Source organism: Phocoena phocoena, chromosome 8 (assembly GCF_963924675.1).
Source record: "Phocoena phocoena chromosome 8, mPhoPho1.1, whole genome shotgun sequence".
In the NCBI taxonomy this organism is placed as follows: Eukaryota; Metazoa; Chordata; class Mammalia; order Artiodactyla; family Phocoenidae; genus Phocoena; species Phocoena phocoena.
Window position 1 is genome coordinate 32,006,776 of NC_089226.1, and position 26,616 is coordinate 32,033,391.

Genomic DNA, 26,616 nt, shown 5'->3' on the forward strand with positions numbered 1-26,616 from the left:
TCACATGATTGCACGGCACGAGTTTTGTTTCCAGGCCGTTTTATAGAAGGCTTTAGACTGTATTCCCAGCACTTCGGATTTGGACACCAGGTCATCTAGCTTCTCGCCTCGCTCTAACAAAGACTCCGTGGTGTTGTGCAGGATGATTTTGGTCTCATCTAGTTCAGCCTGCACTTTAGTCATTGGGTCAGCTTCTCGGAGGTTCTGGTATCTACTGAGGTGACCGTCCAGGCCTGCATACTGGATGGTATTGGGGGATCCAACTGGCCAGTCTGGCCTTTCGACCTGCTTGGAGAATTCGTCTAGTACCTTCTCCAGCAAGGTAAACGCCACCCAGGATGGGTATTCACTGTCAGCAATGACCACTCCCACCAGACTGTCGCTTCTCACTTAGACATGGCACAGATACTCTTGTTCTTTGACAGAAGCTCTGCTGCCTTTTGAAGAGCGCTCCACAATCAGTTGACTTGTGAAGGTCATGAATTCCTGAACGCTGGACCTCTGGAAGAAGCTGAAGGAGGACACGTCGTACGCAGCTTTGAGCGGCACCGCCTTGGCATCGCCTTTGTATGGGACGCTGAGGCTGTACAGCTTCATGGCGCCGCGCCCTCGGGCCAGCTACCCGCCTGGCCGCGGGACCAGCTTGCAGGGAGCAGCATGGCGCTGCCCCTCGAGACCGCCATCAGCTGCTGACGGGTCGGCCGCTCTCTTAGTAACTTAAATATGCAGTACAGTATTAACTATAGTCGCCAGTCTGTACATTACATCCCCTGACTTATTTATTGTATAACTGAAAGTTTGTACCTTTTGTCCTCTTCATCCTTTTCACCCACCACCCCTGCCCCGCCCCGCCCTAGCTTCTCCACATTTGACAGCCGCCTATCTGTGAGCTCAGTTTTTTCTTTTGATTCCACATAAAAGTGACATCGTGGACTTCCCTGGTGGCGCAGTGGTTGAGAATCCGCCTGCCAATGCAGGGGACACGGGTTCAAGCCCTGGTCTGGGAAGATTCCACATGCCGCGGAGCAACTACGCCCGTGCGTCACAACTACTGAGCCCTCATGCCGCAATGACTGAAGCTCAGGAGCCTAGAGCCTGCGCTCCAGCAACAAGAGAAGCCACAGCAATGAGAAGCCTGCGCACCGCAAAGAAGAGTAGCCCCCGCTCGCCGCAACTAGAGAAAGTCCGTGCGCAGCAACGAAGACCCAATGCAGCCAAAAATAAATAAATAAATAAAATAAAAATAAATTTATAAAAAAAAAAAAAAAGTGACATCGTACAGTATTTTTCTTCCTCTGACTTATTTCACTTAGCATAATGCACTCAAGGTCCATTCCTGTTGTCACAAATGGCAAGATTTCTTTTTTTTTAATGGCTGAGCAATATTCCACTGTGTGTGTGTGTGTGTGTGTGTGCGTGTGTGTGTCTGTGTCACATCTTTATCCATTCACTCATCAAAGGCCACTTAGGTTACATATCTTGGCTGTTGTACATAATGCTGGACTGAACATGGCAGTGTGTGTGTGTGTATATATATATATATATATATCTTTTCAACTTAGTGTTTTCATTGGGGGTGGGGGGCGCTGGAATAAATACCCAGGGGTGGATTGCTGTATCATACAGTAGGTCTATCTTGAACCTCCATACTGTTTTCCGTAGTGGCTGCACCAATTTACATTCTCACCCAGAGAGCACAAGGATTCCCTTTTCTTCATATCTTTCCTAAGACTTGTTATTTTTTGTCTTTTTGATAATAGCCATTCTAACAGTTAGGAGGTGATATCTCATTGTGTCTCTGATTTTCATTTTCCTGATGATTAGTGATGTTGAACACTTTTCATATGTCTGTTGTATGTCTTCTTTGGGAAAATTTCTATTCAGATTCTGTGCCTATTTTTTAAATGAAATTACTGGTTTTCTTGCTATTGAGTTATATGACTTCTTTATATAATTTGGATACTAACCCCTTAACAGATACATGATTTACAAATATTTTCTCCCATTCAGTAGGTTGCCTTTTCATTTTGTTGATGGTTTCGTTTGCTGTGCAGAAGCATCTTAGTTTGATGTAGTCCCACTTGTTTATTTTTGCTTTTGTTGTCTCTGCTTTTGGTGTCAATCCCAAAAATCATAGCCAAGACTTAAGGACTTTACCACCTATTTCTTTTTAGATGTTTTATGGTTTCAGGTCTTACATTAGGTACTATTAAGTCTTTACCCCATTTGGAATTAATGCTTTGTGTGTGGTGTAAGATAGCGGTTCAGTTTCATTCTGTTGCATATGGCTGTCCGGTTTTCCCATCTCCATTTATTGAAGAGATTGTTCTTTCCCCCATTGTATATTCTTGGCTTCTTTGTCTTAAATTAATTGACCATACATGTGTGGCTTCTGGGCTCTGTGTTCTGTTCTGTTGATATATATGTCTGTTTTTATGCCAATACCATACTGTTTTGATTACTGTAGCTCTGTAATTATAGCTTAAATTTAGAAAGTGTGATGCCTCCAGCTTCGTTTTTATTTCTCAAGATTGCTTTGGCTACTCAGGGACTTTTGTGATTCCATACAAATTTTAGGATCATTGGTTCAATTTCTATGAAAAATACCATTGGAATTTTTATAGAGATTGCATGGACTCTGTAGATTGCTTTGGATGGTGTGGATATTTTAACAATGTTCTTCTAATTCGTGATCACAGAATATTTTTCCATTTATTTGTGTCTTCTTTAATTCCTTACATCAATGTCTTATAGTTTTCAGTATACAGGTCCATTACCTACTCGGTTAAATTTTTTCCTAGGTATTTTATTCTCTTTCATGCAATTGTAAATGGGATTGGTTTCTTAATTTCTCTTTGTGATAGTTTGTTATTAGTGTATAGAAACACAGTAGATTTTTGTATATTGATTTTGTATCCTGAAACTTTATTGAATTTGTTTATTAGTTCTAACACTTTGTGGAGTCTTTAGGGTTTTCTATTTATAATACCATGTTATTTGCAAATACTGACAATTTTACTTCTTTCTCTCTAATTTGGATGCCTTTTATTTCTTTTTTTTTTTTAGAAGATGTTGGGGGTAGGAGTTTATTAATTTATTTATTTTTGCTCTGTTGGGTCTTTGTTTCTGTGCGAGAGCTTTCTCTAGTTGTGGCAGATGGGGGCCACTTTTCATCGTGGTGCGTGAGCTTCTCACTGTCGTGGCCTCTCTTGTTGCAGAGCACAGGCTCCAGACGCGCAGGCTCAGTAGTTGTGGCTCACGGGCCTAGTTGCTCCGCGGAATGTGGGATCCTCCCAGACCAGGGCTCGAACCCGTGTTCCCTGAGTTAGCAGGCAGATTCTCAACCACTGCACCACCAGTGGAAGCCCCTATTTCTTTTTCTTGCCTAATTGTTCGGGCTAGGACTTCCAATACTGTGTTGAATAAAAGTGGTGAGAATGGGCATACTTGTCTTGTTCCTGATTTTACAGGAAAAGCTTTCAGCTTTTCACTGTTGAGTATGATGTTAGCTATTGGCTTATCATATATGGCCTCTATTATGTTGAGGTACATTCCTTCTGTACCCACTTTGCAGAGAATTTTTATCATAAATGTTGAATTTTCCTAAATGCTTTTCCTGCATCTAATGAGATAATCATATGGTTTTTATCCTTCATTTTGTTAATGTGGTATATAACATTGATTTGCAGATGTTGAACCATCCTTGCATCACTGGAATAAATCCCACTGGATTATCGTGTATGATTCTTTTCATGTATTGATGAATCCAGTTTGGTAATATTTTGTTGAGGATTTTTGCATCCATATTCATCAGGGGTATTGGCCTGTAATTTTCTTTTGTTGTGGCATCCTTGTCTGATTTTGCTATCAAGGTAATGCTGACCTCTTAAAATTACTTTTGAAGTCTTATCTCTTCTATTTTTTTGGAAGAGTTTTGAGAAGGATTGGTATTAATTCTTGAATATTTGGCAGAATTCACCAGTGAAGCTGTCCTGTCCTGGACTTTTGTTTGCTAGGAGGTTTTTCTTTTGTTTTGTTTTTTGTTTTTAGGGTTTTTTTATTTTCTATTTTGTTTTATTTATTTCTTTATACAGCAGGTTCTTATTAGTCATCAGTTTTATACACATCAGTGTATACATGTCAATCCCAATTGCCCAATTCAGCACGCCACCATCCCCAGCCCCCCACGGCTTTCCCCCCTTGGTGTCCATACATTTGTTCTCTACATCTGTGTCTCAACTTCTGCCCTACAAACCAGTTCATCTGTACCATTTTTCTAGGTTCCATATACATGCCTTAATATACGATATTTGTTTTTCTCTTTCTGACTTACTTCACTCTTTATGACAGTCTCTAGATCCATCCATGTCTCAACAAAGGACTCAATTTCATTCCTTTTTATGGCTGAGTAATATTCCATTGTATATATGTACTACATCTTCTTTATCCATTCATCTGTTGTTGGGGATTTAGGTTGCTTCCATGACCTGGCTGTTGTAAATAGTGCTGCAGTGAACATTGGGGTTGCATGTGTCTTTTTCAATTATGGTTTTCTCTTGGTATATGCCCAGTAGTGGGATTGCTGGATCATATGGTAATTCTATTTTTAGTTTTTTAAGGAACCTCCATACTGTTCTCCATAGTGGGTGTATCAATTTACATTCCCACCAACAGTGCAAGAGAGTTCCCTTTTCTCCACACCCTCTCCAGCATTTGTTGTTTGTACATTTTCTGATGATGCCCATTCTAACTGGTGTGAGGTGATACCTCACTGTAGTTTTGATTTGCATTTCTCTAATAATTAGTGATATTGACCAGCTTTTCATGTGCTTCTTGGCCATCTGTATGTCTTCTTTGGAGAAATGTCTGTTTAGGTCTTCTGCCCATTTTTGGATTGGGCTGTATGTTTCTTTAATATTGAGCTGCATGAGCTGTTTATATATTTTGGAGATTAATCCTTTGTCCGTTGATTCATTTGCAAATATTTTCTCGCATTCTGAGGGTTGTCTTTCCGTCTTGTTTATGGTTTCCTTTGCTGTACAAAAGCTTTTAAGTTTCATTAGGTTCCATTTATTTATTTTTGCTTTTATTTCCATTACTCTAGGCGGTGGATCAAAAAAGATCTTGCTGTCATTTATGTCAAAGAGTGTTCTTCCTATGTTTTCCTCTAAGAGTTTTATAGTGTCCGGTCGTACATTTAGGTCTCGAATCCATTTTGAGTTTATTTTTGTGTATGGTGTTAGGGAGTGTTCTAATTTCATTCTTTTACATGTAGCTGTCCAGTTTTCCCAGCACCACTTATTGAAGAGACTGTCTTTTCTCCATTGTATATCCTTGCCTCCTTTGTCATAGATTAGTTGACCATAGGTGTGTGGGTTTATCTCTGGGCTTTCTATCTTGTTCCACTGATCTGTGTTTCTGTTTTTGTGCCAGTACCCTATTTTCTTGATTACTGTAGCTTTCTGGTACAGTGTGAAGTCAGGGAGTCTGATTCCTCCAGCTCCGTTTTTTTCCCTCAAGACTGCTTTGGCTATTTCGGGTCTTTTGTGTCTCCATACAAATTTTAAGATTTTTTGTTCTAGTTATGTAAAAAATGCCATTGGTAATTTGATAGGGATTGCATTGAATCTGTAGATTGCTTTGGGTAGTATAGTCATTTTCACTATATTGATTCTTCCAATCCAAGAACATGGTATATCTCTCCAATTGTTGGTATCATCTTTAATTTCTTTCATGAGTGTCTTATAGTTTTCTGCATACAGGTCTTTTGTCTCCCTAGGTAGGTTTATTCCTAGGTATTTTATTCTTTTTGTTGCAGTGGTACATGGGAGTGTTTCCTTAATTTCTCTTTCAGATTTTTCATCATTAGTGTGTAGGAATGCAAGAGATTTCTTGGTATTAATTTTGTATCCTGCAACTTTACCAGTTGATTAGCTCTAGTAGTTTACTAGTGGCATTTTCAGGATTCTCTATGTATAGTATCGTGTCATCTGCAAACAGTGACACTTTTACTTCTTCTTTTCCAATTTGTATTCCTTTTATTTCTTTTTCCTCTCTGATTGCCATGGCTAGGACTTCCAAAGCTATGTTGAATAATAGTGGTGAGAGTGGATATCCTTGTCTTGTTCCTGACCTTAGAGGAAATGCTTTCAGTTTTTCACCATTGAGAATGATGTTTGCTGTGGCTTTGTCGTATATGGCCTTTATTATGTTGAGGTAGGTTCCCTCTATGCCCACTTTCTGGAGAGTTTTTATCATAAATGGGTGTCGAATTTTGTCAGAAGCTTTTTCTGTATCTACTGAGATGATCAAATGGTTTTTATTCTTCAATTTGTTAATGTGGTGTATCCCATTGATTGATTTGCCTATATTGAGGAATCCTTGCATCCCTGGGATAAATCCCGCTTGACCGTGGTGTATGATCCTTTTAATGTGTTGTTGGATTCTGTTTGCTAGTATTTTGTAGAGGATTTTTGCATCTATATTCATCAGTGATATTGTTCTGTAATTTTCTTGTTTTGTAGTACCTTTGTATGGTTTTGGTATCAGGATGATGGTGGCCTCATACAATGAGTTTGGGAGTGTTCCTCCCTCTGCAATTTTTTGGAAGATTTTGAGAAGGATGGGTATTAGCTCTTCTCTAAATATTTGATAGCATTCACCTGTGAAGCCATCTGGTCCTGGACTTCTGTTTGTTGGAAGATTTTTAATCACAGTTTCATTTTCATTACTTGTGATTAGTCTGTGTATATTTTCTATTTCTTCGTGGTTCAGTCTTGGTAGGTTATACCTTTCTAAGAATTTGTCCATTTCTTCCAGGTTGTCCATTTTATTGGCCTGGAGTGCTTGTAGTAGTCTCTTAGGATGCTTTGTATTTCTGCGGTGTCTGTTGTAACGTCTCCTTTTTCATTTCTAATTTTATTGATTTCAGTCCTCTCCCTCTTTTTCTTGATGAGTCTAACTAATGGTTTATCAATTTGTTTATCTTCTCAAAGAACCAGCTTTTAGTTTTATTGATCTTTGCTATTGTTTTCTTTGTTTCTATTTCATTTATGTCTCCTCTGATCGTCATGATTTCTTTCCTTCTGCTAACTTTGGGTTTTGTTTGTTCTTCTTTCTCTAGTTCCTTTAGGTGTAAGGTTAGATTGTTGATTTGAGATTTTTCTTGTTTCTTGAGGTAGGCTTGTATAGCTATAAACTTTTCTCTTAGAACTGCTTTTGCTGCATCCCATAGGTTTTGGATCGTCGTGTTTTCATTGTCATTTGTCTCTAGGTATTTTTTGATTTCCTCTTTGATTTCTTCAGTGATCTCTTGGTTATTTAGTAACGTATTGTTTAGCCTCCACGTGTTCGTGTTTTTTACATTTTTTTCCCTGTAATTCATTTCTAATCTCACTGCGTTGTGATCAGAAAATATGCTTGATATGATTTCAGTTTTCTTAAATTTACTGAGGCTTGATTTGTGAACCAAGATATGAGCTATTCTGGAGAATGTCCCTTGTGCACTTGAGAAGAAAGTGTAACCTGCTGTTTTTGGATGGAATGTCCTATAAATATCATTTAAATCTGTCTGGTCTGTTGTGTCATTTAAAGCTTGTGTTTCCTTATTTATTTTCAATTTGGATGATCTGTCCATTGGGTGATCTGTCCATTGGTTAAAGTCCCCCACTATTATTTTGTTACTGTCTATTTCCTGTTTTATAGCTGTTAGCAATTGCCTTATGTATTGAGGTGGTCCAAGTTGGGTGCATATATATTTATAATTGTTATATCTTCTTCTTGGATTTGATCCCTTGATCATTATGTAGTGTCCTTCCTTGTCTCTTGTAACATTCTTTATTTTAAATTCTATTTTATCTGATATGAGTATTGCTACTCCAGCTTTCCTTCGATTTCCATTTACATGGAATATCTCTTTCCATCCCCTCACTTTCAGTCTGTATGTGTCCCTAGGTCTGAAGTGGGTCTCTTGTAGACAATATATATGGGTCTTATTTTTGCATCCATTCAGCAAGCCTGTGTCTTTTGGTTGCAGCATTTAATCCACTCACATTTAAGGTAGTTATCGATATGTATTTTCCTATGACCATTTTCTTAATTGTTTTGGGTTTGTTTTTGTAGGTCCTTTTCTTCTCTTGTGTTTCCTACTTAGAGAAGTTCCTTTAGCATTTGTTGTAGAGCTGGTTTGTTGGTGCTGAATTCCCTTATCTTTTGCTTGTCTGTAAAGCTTTTGATTTCTCCTTCAAATCTGAATGAGATCCTTGCTAGGTAGAGTAATCTTGGTTGTAGGTTCTTTACTTTCATCACTTTAAGTATATCATTCCACTCCCTTCTGGCTTGTAGAGTTTCTGCTGAGAAATCAGCTGTTAACCTTAAGGGAGTTCCCTTGTATGTTATTTGTCATTTTTCCCTTGCTGCTTTCAATAATTTTTATTTGTCTTTAATTTTTGCCAATTTGATTACTTTGTGTCTCGGCATGTTTCTCCTTGGGTTTATCCTGTATGGGACTCTCTGCGCTTCCTGGACTTGGGTGCCTATTTCCTTTCCCATGTTTGGAACGTTTTCAACTATAATCTCTTCAAATATTTTCTCGGGTCCTTTCTCTCTTCTCCTTCTGGGACCCCTATAATGTGAATGTTCTTGCGTTTACTGTTGTCCCAGAGGTCTCTTAGGCTGTCTTCATTTCTTTTCATTCTTTTTTCTTTATTCTGTTCCGCAGCAGTGAATTCCACCATTCTTTCTTCCAGGTCACTTATCCATTCTTCTGCCTCAGTTATTCTGCTCTTGATTCCTATAGTATAGTTTTCATTTCAGTTATTTTATTGTTCATCTCAGTTTGTTTGTTCTTTATTCTTCTAGGTCTTTGTTAAACATTTCTTGCATCTTCTCTATCTTTGCCTCCATTCTTTTTCCGAGGTCCTGGATCATCTTCACTATCATTTTTCGGAATTCTTTTTCTGGAAGGTTGCCTCTCTCCACTTCATTTCATTGTTTTTCTGAGGTTTTATCTGTTTCACTATCATTATTTTCAATTCTTTTTCTGGAAGTTTGCCTATCTCCACTTCATTTAGTTGTTTTTCTGCGGTTTTATCTTGTTTCTTCATCTGGTACATAACCCTCTGCCTTTTCATCTTGTCTATCTTTCTGTGAATGTGTTTTTTTTTTTTTCCACAGGCTGCAGGAATGTAGTTATTCTTGATTCTGCTGTCTGCCTTCTGGTGGATGAGGCTATCTTTAGGAGGTTTTGATTACTGATTCAACCTCCCTATTGGTCTGTTCAGATTTTCTGTTTCTTCATGATTCAGTCTTGGAAGGTTTTATGTTTCTAAGAATTTATCTATTTCTCCTAGGTTGTCCAATTTTTTGGCATATAATTGTTCATAGTAGTGTCTGAAAATTCTTTGTATTTCTGTGGTATCTGTTTTGATGTCACCTCTTTCAATTCTGACTTTAGCTGAAAGTTTGTCCATTTGTTGTTTATCTTCTCAAAATGGCAGCTCTTGATTTCATTGATGTTTTCTATTGTCATTTTAGTCTCTATTTCATTTTTCTACTCTGACCTTTGTTATTTTAATTCTTCTACTAACTTTGAGTCTCATTTGTTTTTTTCTAGTTTCTTTAGTGTGAAGTTACATTGTTTATGTGAGATTTTTCTTGTTTCCTGACGTCAGCATTTATAGCTATGCACTTCCCTGTTAGAATTACTTTTGCTGCATCCCATAAGTTTTGGTATGCTGTATTTACATTTTCATTAGTCTTAAGGTATTTTTTGTTTCCTCTTTGATTTCTTCTTTGACCCATTTGTTCAGTAGCATGTTGTTTAATTTCCACATATTTGTGCATTTTCCAGTTTTCTTCTTGTAATTGAATTCTAGTTTCCTGCCATTGTGGTTGGAAAAGATGCGTGATATTATTTTAGTCTTCTTAACTTTGTTAAGACTTGTCTTCTGGCCTCATATATTATCTATCCTGGAGAATACTCCATGTGCACTTGAAAAGATTGTGCATTCTGTTGCTTCTTGGATGAAATGTTCTGTATATATCTGTTAAGTCTCTATGTTCTAACATGTCATTTAAGGCCAGTGTTTCCTTATTGATTTTCTGTCTGATCTATCCATTGATGTAAGTGGGGTATTAAAGTCCCTCATTGTTACTGTATTGCTGTCTTTTTCTCCCTGTAGGTCTGTTAATATTTGCTTTATATATTTAGGTGCTCCTATGTTGGGTGCATAAATATTTACAAATATTTTCTTATTTGTTTAACACCTTTATGTGATGCCCTTCTTTGTCTCTTATTAATATCTTTGTTTTAAAGTTTATTTTGTCTGATGTAAGTATAGCTACCCCAGCTTTCTTTTTGTTTCCGTTTGCAGGGAATATATTTCTCTATCCCCTCTCTTTCAGTCTCTGTGTCCTTGTATCTGAAGTGAGTCTCCTGTAGGCAACATATAGATGGGTGGGTTTTTTTAATCCACTCTGTATCTTTCAATGGGAAAATTTAGACCATTGACATTTAAAGTAATTGTTGATAGGTATGGACTTACTTCCATTTTGTTAATTGTTTTCTGGCTGTTTTGCAGGTCCTGTATTCCTTTCTTCTTCTCTTGTTGTCTTCTTTTGTGGTTTGATGACATACTTTAGTGGTATGCTTAGATTCCTTTATGTTTTGTGTATCTACTAGAGGTCTTTTTCTTTGTGGTTACCTTGAAGCTTACATATAAGAACTTATTTATAACAGTCTGTGTTAAGCTGGTAACAAATATAAATAGGTTCTAAAGCTCTACAGTTTTGCTCTCCCCACCCCCACGTTTTATGTTTTTGATGTCACATTTACATCTTTTTATCCTGTGTATTCTTCAACTAATTATTATAATTATAGTTATTTTTATTAGTTTTGTGTTTTAATCTCCATACTAGCTCTATAAGTGATCAATCTACCACCTTTACATTAGATTATTCTGAATTTTACCTTTATCGCTGATACTTATTCTTTAATATGTTCTCTATTACTGATTAGCACCTTCTTGTTTCAGCTTAAAGAAGTCCCTTTAACATTTCTTATAAGGCCAGTTTAGTGGTGAACTCCTTTAGCTTTTGCTTTTCTGGAAAAACTCTTGATCTCTCCTTCAATTCTGAATGATAACTGCCAGATTGAGTATTCTTGGTTGACAGTTTTTCCTCTAAGCACTTTGAATATATTGTGCCACTCCCTCTGGCCTGCAAAGTTTCTGCTGAAAAATCTGTTGGTTTTATGAGGATTCCCTTATATGGAATAGGTTGGGGGGTTTTCTTGCTGCCTTTAAGATTTTCTCCTTGTCTTTATCTTTTGACACATTAATTATAATGTGTCTTTGTGTGGGTCTCTCTGGGTTCATCTTATTTGGAACTCTCTGGATTTCCTGGATCTGGATATCAGTCCCTACCCAGGTTGGGGAACTTTTCAGCCATTATTTTCTTTCAATAAATTTTCTGCCCCTTTCTCTCTTATTTTCCTGGGACCCCTATAATGCAAATGTTGGTCTGCTTGATGTTGTCTTGTAAGTCCCTCAAAGTATCTTTACTTTTTTTTCCACTCTGTTTCCTTTTTGCTGCTTTGATAGGGAGAGTTCCACTGTCCTGTCCTTGAGTTCACTGATCCTTTCTCCTGCTTTATCTAGTCTACTCTTGAGCCCCTTTAGTGTATTTTTCAGTTATTATATTCTTCAGCTCTGTGACTTCTTTTGATACTTTCTTATATTTTCCCTTTGTTGAAGTTCTGACTGTATTCATCCATTCTTCTCCCAAATTCAGTGAGAATCTTTATGACAGTTATTTTGAACTCTTTATCAGGTAAATTACTTATCTTTGTTTTATTAAAGTCTTTTTCTGATGTTTTATCTTGTTCTTTCCTGTGGAACATATTTCTCTGTTTCTTCATTTTCCTTGATTCTCTGCATTGGTTTCTATGCATTAGATGAAAGAGCCACCTTGCCCAGACTTGAAGGAGTGAGTCCATGCAGATGAACCTTATTGTTCAATCCTGCCCTAGCTCTTGGTTGTCTCTCAAACTTTTTTGATTGTTAAGTAGTCTATTTTGTTCTTAATGGATGCTAGTAGCTGAGAGTATGCCAAGACCTGTCAGTGTAGGAGAGGATCTCAGTCAGCACCTAGACTAAACCTGATTGGAAGCTAAACCCTCAGGTAAGAGCTTTCAAAGTATGCAAATATATACAGTTCTCTGGGACCACAAACATAAGTCCCACTGGCAGCTAGAGCCAGGTGATCTGGAGGTGTCCCCTGGGCAGCATCACAAAATTGGTACCTCAGAAAAATGGACAGCCTCCTTTCCAGAAGATTCCAGAGACCTGGAATGAGGCAAAGATGGTGTCCCCTGGCTTCCATTCCCAAGAGCGCCTTTGTAGGCCTCTAAAAGTGTGCCAAACCCTAAGCCTGCCCCTCAGGCCAAAGCTCCTGGACAAGCAAGAAGGCCTCTCTTTCAGAAAGATCTGCTATCTGCACAGTTCTCTGGGGATGGTAGCCAGCCAGGAACTACCTTTGCATTTGTTACAGTCCCGTGGGACCTAGGAACACAAGCCCCCCTGGCCTCCAGAGCCAGGCAATCAAGTGCATCCCCTGGCGGTGGGGGGGGGGGGGGGGGGAGGGGCAGCCACAAAAAACAGAGCACCAGACACATATACAAGTCCACTCCAGGATACACTGGTGCTCTGGAGTGTGGCAGAGGGAGAAAATGAAGATAGCACCCACCCACCAGGTCTCTGGAAAGGATTGCGATCAGCCCTTAGATGTGTGTTTAATTAGAAGCCTGTCCCTCAGGCCTAGCTGATAAGATAATAGGCCTCTTTCACAGAAAGGCTGAGCTCCTGGGTCTGTTGCCTCTTGCTGTACCCTGGGGAGTGGTAGCTGGTTGAGAGCTCTTTCTCTGTTGGTTGCAGTCCTATGGAACTTGTGAGCATATACCCTACTGACCAGAGCCAGTCATTCTAAAGGTCTCCCCTGGCAGCAACCACAAAAATTGGGGCACCAGAGATGGGCATAGGCTCCTTAGACATGTGTTAGATTAGATTCCTTCTGCTCATACCAAACTTTAAGATTAGCAAATGAGCCTCTTTCACATAAAGTCTGGGTGCCTCTCAATTGACTGCCTCTGAGCTGGTCCTTGGGGTGGGGTGAGTCTGAAGATGAGTGCCCTTTAAGAGCCATTTCTCAGTTGGCTATGGCCTTGGGGGTCTCAAGGACATGGCCCCATTGGTTTTCAAAGCTTAGAGGGCTCACCTCTCAGGTGCAGGTCTTAAAAGTCGGGTACCTGATGTGGGGTTCAAACCTTTCACTCCTCAGGGAGAAGCTACGGGTTTTGAGTTCCCTTCTGATTGTGTGTCACTGCAGCAGGTTGGGGGCAGGAGCGGGTTGCAGAGTTTATGGCGAGATTGTGTCAGCCTTTCCTTCCTGCCTCAGTGTTGGTTTTTTTCTCATCTGCCCGATGTGTAGGAGTCACTCAGCCAGTTTTGGGGTGTCTTTTTTCCCAGAGGAAATTGTTGTGTAATTGGCTGTAGATTCAGTGTGTCTATGGGAAGTGGTGAGTTTAGGATCTTCCCGTGTCATCATCGTGAACCAGTACCACTCATCACCTTTTCTCTGATTAGTAATTGTATAGTATATTTCTTTCCTATACCTTCACTTTCGATACTTTTCAGCTTTTTGGAATCTTAGTTTTAAGATATATTGCTTATGAACAGTTCATAGTTTTGCTATCCAGTTGATAATCTTTGTCTTTTACGTGGCCTGTTTTGTACATTTAATATAACTTCAGTGTAATTTCTGGACTGGGCCAGGAGCAGTAATAGGGTTTCACCGGGTAAAGAATGGGTGGGAAGCATCCCAGGCAGAGGAAGTACTATAACAAAGCAACAGAAGTAAATCGACCGCATAGGGAAAGCTGAGTAAATCTGCTGGGGCGGAAAAGAGTAGCAGAAGATTAGGCAGCAGAGGAGACCGTGGCCTTGTCATCATGGCGAAGGGATCGCTTTTGGCCTCTTCCCTCCTTGCATAGTGTGGAGCACATGCTAGAAGTGATCGAGTTCTTCCAAAACTGTGCCTGGCACTTACGTAGAGTAAAATGAAAATGCAAGATGTAGGTCTTGCAATTAATAACCAACTAGTTCGATTTAAAAGGTAAGATAATACAATTAAGAGTCCAGAAAAATGTAAAATAAGGAGATAAATAATAAAGTTAAAAATAAAGGAGTACCTGAGAAGGATTGCATCTTTCTTGTTTCTGCAGAGCCTCCTAGCATTGTTCTTGGCGCTGAGTAGGTATTGGGTTGGCCAAAAAGTTCATTCCAGTTTTTCTGTGACGTCTTAGGGGAAAACCTGAATGAATTTTTGGCCAGCCCAATAATACTCAGTGCTGGGAGGAGTGGGAAGCCAGGCTGACTGGAATGTGTTGGGGAAGAATAGCAGATAGAGTGAATTCTTTGGAGATTGCCAGGATGAGAGGCTGGGAAGGTTTGGAGCAGGAACAGAGGAAAAATAATATCAGCTTGCCTGATGCCCTTGTGAATGTGATTCTTGCCTTATTTATTTTTAAGTAGCTAGGGTTACAAATTGTGGGCTGGGTCTGTGGTAATGAAATAGAATGGGAAAGACCTATGGCAATATCATAACAAAGCCTGGATATTGTCTACACAGCCCTGGCCAGCTCAGCCTTGGCTGAGTTGGGTTCTGACTGCCTTGAAAAGCCAAGTTTCTTTTCTGACCCTCTCTTGCTCATCTGCTTTCTGTACAGCTCTGGGAATGCACAGGATCGCCCTTTGGAATGAATTTCCTTAAACAAACCTGGACTGTGTCACAATTGTTAGTTCTCACTGTCCGTAAGGCAGATAATTGCCTTGACTGAAAATGCCTCTTTCAGCTCCTGCCAGAGTTTATATTAAAAGATTTAGGTAGAGTGATGATAGTGTAATAAAATGTGGGAACAGAATTTATTACAGATGTACTATAACTTATTTAAAACATCGCAGTTGTTATTTTTCTGTGTTCATATATATATAGAGAGAGAGAGAGGTTTTTTTTCCTTTTTGGAATTTTAATTTTTGAATTTAGAAGTTTAGGAAAATATATTTGATTTTCAGAAAATGGACAGCTCTTTATGATGATATATTTTTTAAAGCCCAATTTTCTCTTAGATTGTTTTAAATCTAGATTTTTCTTGATTTTTTTAAAAGATAACTTTTTAAGATTTTTTTTCTAATCTATATTTTTCAGTTCTGTGGATTTTTGGTCCTCAGGTAATTTGAATTCAAGGAGAATTTTCATAATGTACAATGAGGAAAGGCCCCTTTGCTTTCTAAATAATGAGCACTTCTGGGATGACACTGATACTTAGATTCTCCATAGCAGGGGTCCCCAACCCCCAGGCCACAGACCAGTACCAGTCTGTGGCCTGTTAGGAACTGGGCCGCACAGCAGGGGGTGAGCGGCGGGCGAGTGACCGAAGCTTCATCTGTATTTACAGCCGCTCCCCATTGCTTGCATTACCACCTGAGCTCCGCCTCCTGTCAGGTCAGCGGCAGCATTCGATTCTCATAGGAGCTCGAACCCTACTGTGAACTGTGCACACGAGGGATCTAGGCTGCGCACTCCTTATGAGACTCTAATCCCTGATGATCTGGCTGGGGAGAGGCTGCAGATACAGATTATCATTAGCAGAGAGGTTTGACTGCACAGAGACCATAATAAATCATTTGCTTGCAGACTCATATCAAAACCTTATCAGCAGACTTCCCTGGTGGTGCAGTGGTTAAGAATCTGCCTGCCAATGCAGGGGACATGAGTTTGATCCCTGATCAGGGAAGTTCCCACATGCCATGGAGCAACTGAGCCCATGCACCACAACTACTGAAGCCCGCGCACCTAGAGCCCGTGCTCCACAACAAAGAGAGGCTACCACAATGAGAAGCCCGCACACCACAACGAAAAGTAGCGCCCGCTTGCCGCAACTAGAGAAAGCCCACGCACAGCAATGAGGACCCAATGCAGCCAAAAAATAAATAAATAAATAAAAATTTAAAAAGCCCTATCAGTGAGTGGCAAGTGAAAACGAGCTCAGGGCTCCCACAGATTCTGCATTATGGTGAGTTGTATAATTATTTCATTATATATTACAATGTAATAGTAATAAAAATAAAGTGCATAATAAATGAAATGTGCTTGAATCATCACGAAACCATCCCCACCTCCATCCGTGGAAATCTATGGGAAAGAGGTTTTCAAGGTTCTCAGTGTTTAAAAATATTCCAAGAGACACACACAAGACTAGTACTAGCTGCAGACTGTACTTAGAATCATAGAACCCTCAAAATGACTCTGTGGCACCAAAAATTTATGATCCATGATCTTAAATAGCTCTGTATTTTTGACAACTATAATAGGAAATGAAAAACTACCACTATCCCATTTTAAAATAACTGAGATTTTTTTTAAAAATGAATGTGAATTTTCAACTCTGGTTTAAGTGTGTATCTGATACCCCAAAGAAAACAAATTGTCACTCTTAACTTTGAAATATTTAGGTTAAAGGACAAAAATGGCACTTAGATAGTTTGGGGCTTAATTAAGGTTATAGGAATAAAGAAAGTTATTTCAACACAACATAGTTATACAAAGACACTTGGAATAAATCCAGACTTTGAAGAGGATGAGTACTTTTACTTGGTACTAGGAAAAAACAGGCTGCTTCATAGTGTCCTTGGTCTTGCTGGAATAAGAAGGTGGCTGGCTGGTGTTAATAGAAAAAGGCCTGGAACATCACTTTTTTCTTCTTGGATATTTATATCAATGAACTGAAAATACCTTTAAGAGCATCCTCTTCGATGTGCTGTTATTCAGATGGCAGTGGTGATAATCATGGAAGTAGATCTGACTGACTACTACTCAGCCTCCTGTAAGGGAACTGTGTCGTGCATCTCTGTAGGAGAGGTATATTCTGTAAAACAAATGCTGAGATACAGAGTAACCATTCATTGAGCAGGTCCTCCGTAGGAGGCACTGTGCTAAGTGCTCAATACAAATTATGTCAGTTATTTCTCCCAAACCCCTGTGATATCCCTTTTTATAGATGAGGAAGGAGACTGAATCTCAGAGAGGTTAAGTAACTTGTCTAAGGTAACCCAGCAAGTAAGTGGCTGAGCTGATCCAGAGCTTGAGCTCGTTCCCACCATGCCTGAAGAATATCACTAGCACTTGGTAAAGAGAAGAGCTCAGTACATGGAAGTGCGAATTCTGTCATAGAAAAATTGTGCTCCAGGGATAGTTCTCTTATTACAGAACAGGAACGGAGTGCTGATTGGACTGTCTTGAATGTTTTTTCAGCAGTGACAAAACATCAACTCATCCCCGTTTGTACTTTCTCTGTCTTGTCCCTTTTGCGCCTGAACATGGCAGTTGCTGGGACGGAGGGTGCATGGGTGCTCTTCCTACAGCCCTTCACTTTGTTTTCCTGTGATTATGTTAGTTGAAACCAAGAACTAGGGTCAAGAAATTCTTATAGCTCTGAAATCTATAGGTGATCTTAGGTTTCATTTAAGAAGTTTTGAGAGTAGTTTGACAAGTACCGAATGACTTAATTCATCTCACAGTGATTAGTTGCAAGGATCTGTGAAAGGAACAAGCTCAGCACAGCCACTGGCGAGTGCTGTGTCTCAGCTGCCTGAAGACACATTTTGTTAGCAGTGAAAGAACTGTGGTCCTGAGTGCATTAGTTTGCTAGGGCTGCCACACAAACGACCACTAACTAGGTAGTGTAAACAGCAGAGATGTATCATCAGATTGTCGACAGGGTTGCTGCCCCCTGAGAGAGGATCTTTCCTGTGCCTTTCGCCTCGTTTCTGGTGTTTTGCTGGCAATCTTTGGCTTTCCTTGGCCTGTTGGAAGCATCACCGTGATCTGTGCCTTCATCTTCACATGGTGTTCCTCCCGTATGTCTGTCTGCCTCCAAATTTCCCATTTTATAAGGACACCAGGTATTTAAGGCTCATCTTCATAACCTCATTTTAACTTCATTATAATCCTCTGTAAAGACCCTGTCTCCAAAAAAGGTCACATCCTAAACTACTGGGGGTTAGGGCTTCAACATATGAATTTTAGGGGGACACATAACACTAAATAAGTGTTAACAACTGTGTGCCACATACACCCCTTCCCGCAGCTCCACTTACGTTAGCTGAGGTGTTATCCATAGTACGTAGGTCCAGTTTATTGAATGAGTTGTATTTAGTAAGGTGTCTCTCCTTTTCAGAATAATACCAAAATAAATAAAAGTCTACAATGATTGGAATTTCTCCCTCTGCCAGCCTGGGCCTGCTTCGCGTTTGGAACCGACAGTGGGGAATTTGACACTGTCGGCTTCCTTCCTTGCTCTGCCTTTCTCCCCCTCACTTCTCCTGGTTTTTACCCTTCCAGGATCAGGCCTAAAGGGGCTTAAGGGGAAAAGCCAGCTGGGATGTTTTCATCTGACGAAGGTGCCCCCTAGGTGGCGGATGTGGTTCTCTTTGGTAGATTCCGGGGAGACCCTACAGCTGGGGCTTCCCCCTTCAGCTCCCCTGATGCAGTAGGGCCTCCCCTCCAGCTGACCCTCTCACTACACACCCATGGCCCCTAGCTTTTGGTGTTCCACTTCTCTGCTGGTTATCTTCATCCCTCTGCGCAGAACTCTCTGGGGAGGCTATCTTTTAAGGCAGCCCCATGCTGGCTATGTTTCACGGGGCCTGGTTTGGTTCTTGGGAAACACGCACCTTTGCTGTCAGTGGAAATAAGAGTCTACTCCCAGCGCAGCCTTTTACACTCTGCTGACAGGTAGAGACAGCTCAGCCATAGCCTCTCGCCTTTAGAGTTACTTTTCAGGCTTGAGTCAAATCTTAGTCTTTGTCGCTTCAGGTCCAGGAGATACTGGGCCTGCTCTTCGGGTGATTCCCTCGGCTTAGTTTGAGGTGAGCGGCTGCGTTCTCCTCTTTTCCTCCGTGGGCAGAGGTGGAGGTGGACACAGAGCACACTTGACACTTTCCAGTAACGTACCCTCTTTGGGCCTTTATAACTTGTTTTGTTTTGATTTGATGTTTTTGTACTGTTTTTGATTGAGATATAATTGACGTATAACATTGTATTAGTTTTAGGTGTACAACATAATGATTTATGTATTGCAAAATGATCACAATAAGTAACATCTATCATAATCTATAATAATGTATATAACATACAACACCTATTTCATCATATTTAGTTATAAAATTTTATTTCTTCTGATGAGAACTTTCAAGATTCTCTTCAAAACTTTCAAATATACAATATAGTATTAATAACTGTAGTCATCATGGGCTGTACATTACCTCCCCATGACTAATTTATTTTATAACTAGAAGTTTGTACCTTTTGACCACCTTCACTCATGTCACCCACCCTCCACGCCGTTACAACTTCTGCTTCTCAGAGGCAGGGGGAGACTGACTGGCTAAAACAGCAAAGTCAGATAGGGCTAAACCCTTTCCAAGCCCTGCATGGATGCTCTGTTCTTCTGACGTCTCTGCAGGTACTCACTGAGCCACGCTCTGCAGGGCACTGCTCAGTAGCTGAACAGTTAAGGGAGAAGGAAGACACCCAGACGTCCATGGTGGGATGGTCTCATTTGCAGAGGAGCACAAATGACCGTTTACTTATATTACAGGCAAGGGGGTTGAGTCATGGAATGTGAGTTCTGACCTTGAAGAGAGCATCCTTGCATTGCAGTTATCACATTTAAACATCATGAAATACACCTTAACATAAAAATTATTGGCCTGTTTTGTCAATTTATAGAAAATTTTAGCTGCTTAGTGGTTTCTGTAACACATTTGGATTTTCTTAGTGAAGAACTAACCTGTTACAGCTCCCTGTTTTTGCCCATGTTACTTCATACAGTATCTCTGAAGAATATCTTATTATGGCAGGGAGAAGAGAGTAGGCTGTGTGTGTGTGTGGAATCCAAAAGCAGAATTGTGTTCATTGTTTTGCTCTGCAAAGATCATTCTGTTCTAAAGATATGATATAAATGATGGTTCTTTGCTGTATTTAATTTCATTATAATAGAATTCATTCTCTACATTAAAATAATAGGTGATTATTTCAACGCTAAATTATATTATATGTTTATAGAGCATTCAGAATTGAATAATAACAGATTAGTCCAAGTTCATAGCATTCTACTTGAATAATTATGATTTATTCACCTATAATACAAAAGTACTGATTCCTTTGGTTTTTTTTTTTTTTTTTTTTTTTTTTTTTTGTGGTACACGGGCCTCTCACTGCTGTGGCCTCTTCCGTTAAGGAGCACAGGCTTAGGACGCTCAGGCCCAGCGGGCATGGCTCACGGGCCCAGCTGCTCCGGGGCACGTGGGATCTTCCCGGTCCAGGGCACGAACCCGTGTCCCCCGCATCGGCAGGCGGATTCTCAACCACTGCGCCACCAGGGAAGCCCCCTTTGGTCTTTTTTGAAAAATTAGGTAATACTCAGTGGAAGAGATCACACAGTAAAGACCCAAAGTTCACAAAATGTGATAGGAATTTAAAGAGTAAAAGCAGATGGGCAGATAAGCACTATTAAAACCAGCCTGTAAAATTGAAAATAAATATTTGAATTCTTTGAATAAAAAGTCCAGAATAGGGGCTTCCCTGGTGGCACAGTGGTTGAGAGTCTGCCTGCCGAGGCAGGGGATGCGGGTTCGTGCCCCGGTCCGGGAAGATCCCACATGCCGCGGAGCAGCTGGGCCCGTGAGCCATGGCTGCTGAGCCTGCGCGTCCGGAGCCTGTGCTCTGCACGGGAGAGGCCACAACAGTAAGAGGCCCGCATACCGCAAAAAAAAAGAAAAGAAAAGAAAAGAAAAAGTCCAGAATAATTGTGAAAGGGTGATAATGCATGAAGTAATCACTTTTGGTATGTGACAGCAGCAGTGGTACAGAGAACCTGAAGGCCCTGTGCTGCTGTCACTGGGGAAAAGGAGAAGGCAAGCCTGGTGGGTAATTCTTTCCACTTTAGTTCTTGGCCATAAAGAGTAAAATGGGAGTATATAGGCAACATAACAAACCACTAAACCTGCAAGTAAACTTTGAGACTAGGAAACAAACACAGAAATAAATTACATCCTATTAATAGGGCAAAGAGATTTTTCATTCCTTAAATAGTATATACTAAATTTTAATAACTAAAGTATCTTTAGTTGTAAACATCAGTTAGGTTGTGATGTTACAATGAAGATAGAGTATGAAAGAATATTGTTAAGACGGAAAGGTTTGCTTTTGGTCATAGGGCATTTTGTACATATATAGATATTTAGTATTTATTTTTGGTCATAGTGCTTATTTATTTATTTCCAATTGTTTATTTTAAATTAACACCAATGGTTCTCCTTTACAAAATTGGCTTTTGCTTTTTTTTTTTTTTTGCGGTGCGCGGGCCTCTCACTGTTGTGGCCTCTGCCGTTGCGGAGCAACAGGCTCCAGATGCGCAGGCTCAGCGGCCATGGCTCACGGGTACAGCCGCTCCGCGGCATGTGGGATCTTCCCGGACCGGGGCACGAACCCGTGTCCCCTGCATCGGCAGGCGGACTCTCAACCACTGCACCACCAGGGAAGCCCGGCTTTTGCATTTTTAAAGGTTTCAGAAATAATTTTAGAAATACCTTCCCAGTGACAGAAAATTATCACCAGTGTGAGATTTCCAACTAGCCACGTTCTGTGATGTTGTTTCACTTCCTAATGCACCATGGGAACTGGTTTTACTCTTAGGAAGAGTATCTTGGTCATGCTCACATCCTACTGGGGGGTTAGAAGCATGCAGCTACTGTTTGTCCTCAAAGCTTTTTGGAAGAATGTGGCAGAGAAACCTTAAAACTTTAAAAACCCTTTTTATATCCATTGGTTTCATAATCCATTCAACTAATATTTGTGACATGAAGCATGGAATATTCAGACACAGAGATGGTTAAGACACTGTCCCTGTATCGAAAGAACTCAGTCTTCTGGGTTGTTTCTTTTTTTCCCATACGTTCACAAAAATTTCTTACTTTACGTAAGTCCAGGCTTGGTTCCTGTTGAATATTTTACTATACGTTTTATGGCTTCTTGCTGTGTAGTGCAAAGTATTAATAAGCTAAGTATCTTTCACGATGCTGTGTTTGTTAGACCTTTTTCTTTATGTATGACCGCGAAAGTCAGTGAAGTGGGAGTTAATTATCTACGTCATAGCTCTGGCTTTAATGTTTCTTCATATTCTTGCAGCCCCACAGGTACTTTTCAGCCATACAGGTGAATCTTCCAACTTCAATGTGAAACCATCAGAAACTCCAGTTTCCCCAGTCTCAAAGATGACAGCTACCACCTCAAAACCCATAGCAAAACCATCATCAACTGCAGCTGCCTCAGTCTCAAATAACGGGACCGCCACTACCTTGAAAACCATAGCAAAACCATCAACAATTCTAGTTGCTTCAGTCTCAAATAACGGGACAGCCACTACCTCAAAACCCATAGCAACATCTAAAATGATAACACCAGAGGTCTCAACAAATATGACTTCCACCACCTTAAGGTCTACACTCAAAATCACAAGTGTTTCACAAAATATATCCCAGATATCAACATCCACAATGACCACAACTCACAATAGTTCAGTGACGTCTGTTTCTTCATCAGTAACAAGTATGTATAAAAATGGACCTATTTTTCCTGTGCTGAAAAAATTATTGTTAAAATGCCACATTTACATCATTCCATTCTGTAAAAATGTAGAAATTTAGACAATTATTTCTCATTTCCTAAATGAATTAGTTGTAGAGATCAGGAAGAGTCAGTTGACTTAGTAACTATCTTGTCCCTTTAAAAAAATTAGCTTCCAACTTAACCATGCCAAATCATGACTGTATGAGATCCATCCGTAAATAAATAATTTATCCTAACATGGGATTTTATTTTGCATGGTTTGAAAACTTGTCATACCTTTAACTCTTTGAACCTCATTCTAGAAAGGAATTAGGCAGGCTCAGTCTCCATGATTTCTAAACCTAAATCATGGAGAACTTTGGTTTTAATTTACTTGTGCCATAAAAATATTTTTTAATGGTATTATATATAGTCACATATGTAGTATTAGTCTCAGCACTCTTTATTTTTTTGCATTTGTTTAAAATATAATGCCTGTGAAACCATGAATTCAAAAACCTTAAGATTCTCTTTTAAGTTATCCAAAGTTGAAGTTCTGTTTAAAAGCTAGTGATTACATTTATCAGAACAAATAGCAGACTTCATGGTTTCTTTTGTGTGTTTTTATATACTTCTATTCCAAATAGTTTATTTTTTTTATTACTGCAATTTATGTATTGAAATCAACTTTTAATGTCTCAGGGGCTCTTGACTCCATAAAATTAAAATAGTTAAAATTCCCAATTTATTCAAAAGGAGAAATTTCAATTAGAAACATTTACTCAAATTGGATCCAGTTTCAAGATTTCAGCTGTTACCCAGACCTGTTTTGTTTAAGGCATGAACTCTTAAGAAAATTCATAAAAGAATTAACCAAATCTTGCTGCCTCTAAGGTTTTGGTAGACCATCCAAGCCCAGTCTCACCTTAAGATCTTGGGGTTGTAGGCACTGGGGATTTAAGGGATGTGTTGGATCAAGTGAAGAAAACTAGAACCAGTCACTAGACACAAAATCATCTGGAGGGCACCTTGATGTGCTTACGATTCCCCCTTGTCCCCAGATCAGCATTCTTACATAGAAATTCAGAATGTTTTAGCTTATTACAATATGTTTAAAAAGCACTAAAGCCTTAATTTTTGTTTCCTTTTGTTTTCTTCTAGTCACAGCAACTATTATTTCTAAGGAAAATAAAGGATCAAAATTTGATACTGGCAGCTTTGTTGGTGGTATTGTATTAACACTGGGAGTTTTATCTTTTCTTTACATTGGATGCAAAATGTATTATTCAAGAAGAGGCATTCGGTATAGAACCATGTAAGTTTTGATTGGCCAGGACTTTTTTATTATTATTAATTCTGTATTTAAATCTCATGACAAAATATCAGAGTAGAGCGAGTGTTCATCTCAGGGATTAATAATTTATAGATTTATGAGTTATATTCCCATTAATCCTCTATGCCCAAAGCAAATTGTTTATGTGCAAGCTTGTGATTATAATTATTTGCAAATGCAAATGGATATACCTATAAAAATGATTGTATTTTATTAGTGTCATACTTTTTTTTTTTTTTTTTTTACCAGAGACCCAAGTTTAGCCAGTCCTTTTCACTTGCTTATACCTCTAATTGCAAGAAATACCATTATCAGGTCTCCTGAGGCTGTTGACCTAGTGTTACTGACAAACACAAGACATACTAAAATAACATCCTTGATAAAAACGTGATTTTTGCTTTCTGTGACAAAGAAAATAAAGAAATTCTTCTGACAGCCTCATTTTCCCTGATACTGAGTTGTTAGTATAATATACATTATCAGTTCATCTGTAGCAAAACTGTCTTTTCAGGTGAGCTTTATCAACAAGTCCCCAACAACAAACTATGTCATTCTAAAGATCTGATGGTTTTTGGAGGTATCATCTCCCAATTTTTGTTATTCCAACAAAGTCCTTTCGGTTTTTTCTTTTGAGCCTTATATGTACAAGAGCAAATCCATTCTTTTGATTGTTAATGTATGTATAAAATAAATACCATAGAATAGATGACCATTATCCAAGATTTGTTTAAGTTGTCATATGCATATGTGTCTCACACAGAGTTTCCATGTCAGAAACACTTGGGAACTACTAATTGAGCAAAGTAAAATAGAATACGTTACTTTACTATAAGAATACTGTAAGCCTTTGATATGTTGATGTACATTATGAATTTTTAGGAGGAGAATATAGTATGAAAATATGTCTCAAATTTTTCATTGAACTAAGAAAACCAGACTTTAAACAAAGTATATTTAAATTAGAAGTTACCTTCCACATACAGTATCCAACATATCGAACTTACTTTAAAAGCGCATCAAGGTGGTGTTTTGTCAGATTAAAAGCACATTCAGAAACATTCATTCTTTTCTCTTTTAGATCAACCCGTAAAAGAAAAAAATACATGAAGGAAACTGACTAAACAGAGTTGACTCTAAAAATGCTTTAAAATTTGAAATATTTTTTAAAACCACTGTGTTTCTAGAAATACTTATCATCTGTTTTCTTGGTAAATTTCACCAGTTAAACAGAAGGCACATTTTGATTATAGTAAATTTAATGCAACTCCTTTTTTATAATATCAATGTTTATTGATATAGTTGAGGCTATAAAATATTGAAGGAATTAAATTTAAATGTGTTGTTTTCATTTTAAAGTGCCTTAACTACAAAGTATATAATTTTAGCTTTATGGACTTTTTCCTCACGTATACATGACCACATAATGCTGCATGCCCTGTGGAGGACATCAGAGTCCAGAATCCCCATAACTGTAAGGACAGAGCTGTGTGGCATGTAAGGAAGGCAGTGTGACTCTAACAGGAGTCTTATTCATGTCAGAACCAGTAGATGGTGAAAACACCATATTTAGTTGAGTCTAAGTACACATTTTTGTTTTTGTGTATTTCCACATTTTAACACCTCTGAAATGGATGTATCTTACAGTCTATGGGATGAGAAAGCATTGTGTTGTAGTTTAATAGGCCATGTTTTTCTTAGTGCTACATTTTTTAAAGAGTGCATTTTAAAGCCAGTAGTTCCTTTGAAGTTATAAATAATGACATTCCATAAGTAAGGACTTAATATTTGTCCCATTAAGGAACCTGAGACCTTCTATATCTAGTAATTATTAGCATTTCTAGTTTTCATTTATTGGATAATAACACTGATTAAAACACTGATTATAGTGTTAACTCCTGTGTTTCTTAGAGTTGCATGGAGAGACAGTGGAGTGAAGTGGTAAGAGATGGGGTTTGGGGCAGACAGACTTAATTTTGATTCTGGTTCTACTGTTGACTAACAGGGTGCCTACCCACGTTTATATAAATGATGTTGTACAGTGTACAGTGGTCAAGACGAGAGTTCACATGCTTGCTTCTGATCTTCTGCGAAATGGAATTGATTGATTAAATAAATAAATAACATTATATATATACATTTTTTTTTTTTTAAGTGCCCTCTCTCTGCTTAGGGGTACTGTGATGATTAAATGAGATATGGATGTAAAGTCTGTAGCATAACACCTGGCACATAGAAGATGCTCAAGAAATGATCGCTGTTTTGGTTGTTTTCTTTTTTAAAGAGGGTTATAATAGCTAATTGATGAAAAGTCACACAGGCACTGCAGAGATTTGAGCATAGGTCCATTTCGCAACCTGAATACACTGCTTGAATCCTTAACCAATACAGTATACCAGGTACTTTTTCTTAAGAAACTTTACACAAAGCAATGACAGTTTTGATTCTGAAATTTATTTATTACTTAAAATTATGAACTATAAGTAGTTTGATACAAATACAAAACAAAGTAACTTTAACTTTTGATACATTACAGCGATGAACATGATGCCATCATTTAA

At 38.9% G+C, this 26,616-nt stretch overlaps 1 protein-coding gene and 1 pseudogene across 1 annotated transcript; one reads left to right on the forward strand and one right to left on the reverse strand.

Moving 5' to 3' along the window:
• LOC136127319 (synaptobrevin homolog YKT6 pseudogene) lies at nt 1-597 on the reverse strand (annotated as a pseudogene).
• Nucleotides 596-26,616, forward strand: TMEM123 (transmembrane protein 123). The gene is made up of 5 exons (XM_065882359.1): nt 596-712; nt 16,885-16,939; nt 22,306-22,725; nt 23,887-24,040; nt 26,592-26,616. Exons 1-5 carry the CDS (start codon nt 596-598, stop codon nt 26,614-26,616), a joined length of 771 nt encoding a protein of 256 aa, XP_065738431.1.

Excerpts from the sequence above, each read along its gene's own strand:
- TMEM123 (XM_065882359.1), top strand. The coding sequence starts at position 596 with ATGGCGCCGCGCCCTCGGGCCAGCTACCCGCCTGGCCGCGGGACCAGC. Across the intron at positions 16,940-22,305 it reads TGACTACTACTCAGCCTCCT|CCCCACAGGTACTTTTCAGC; the intron begins GTAAGGGAACTG and ends ATATTCTTGCAG. Across the intron at positions 24,041-26,591 it reads GGCATTCGGTATAGAACCAT|CGATGAACATGATGCCATCA; the intron begins GTAAGTTTTGAT and ends GATACATTACAG.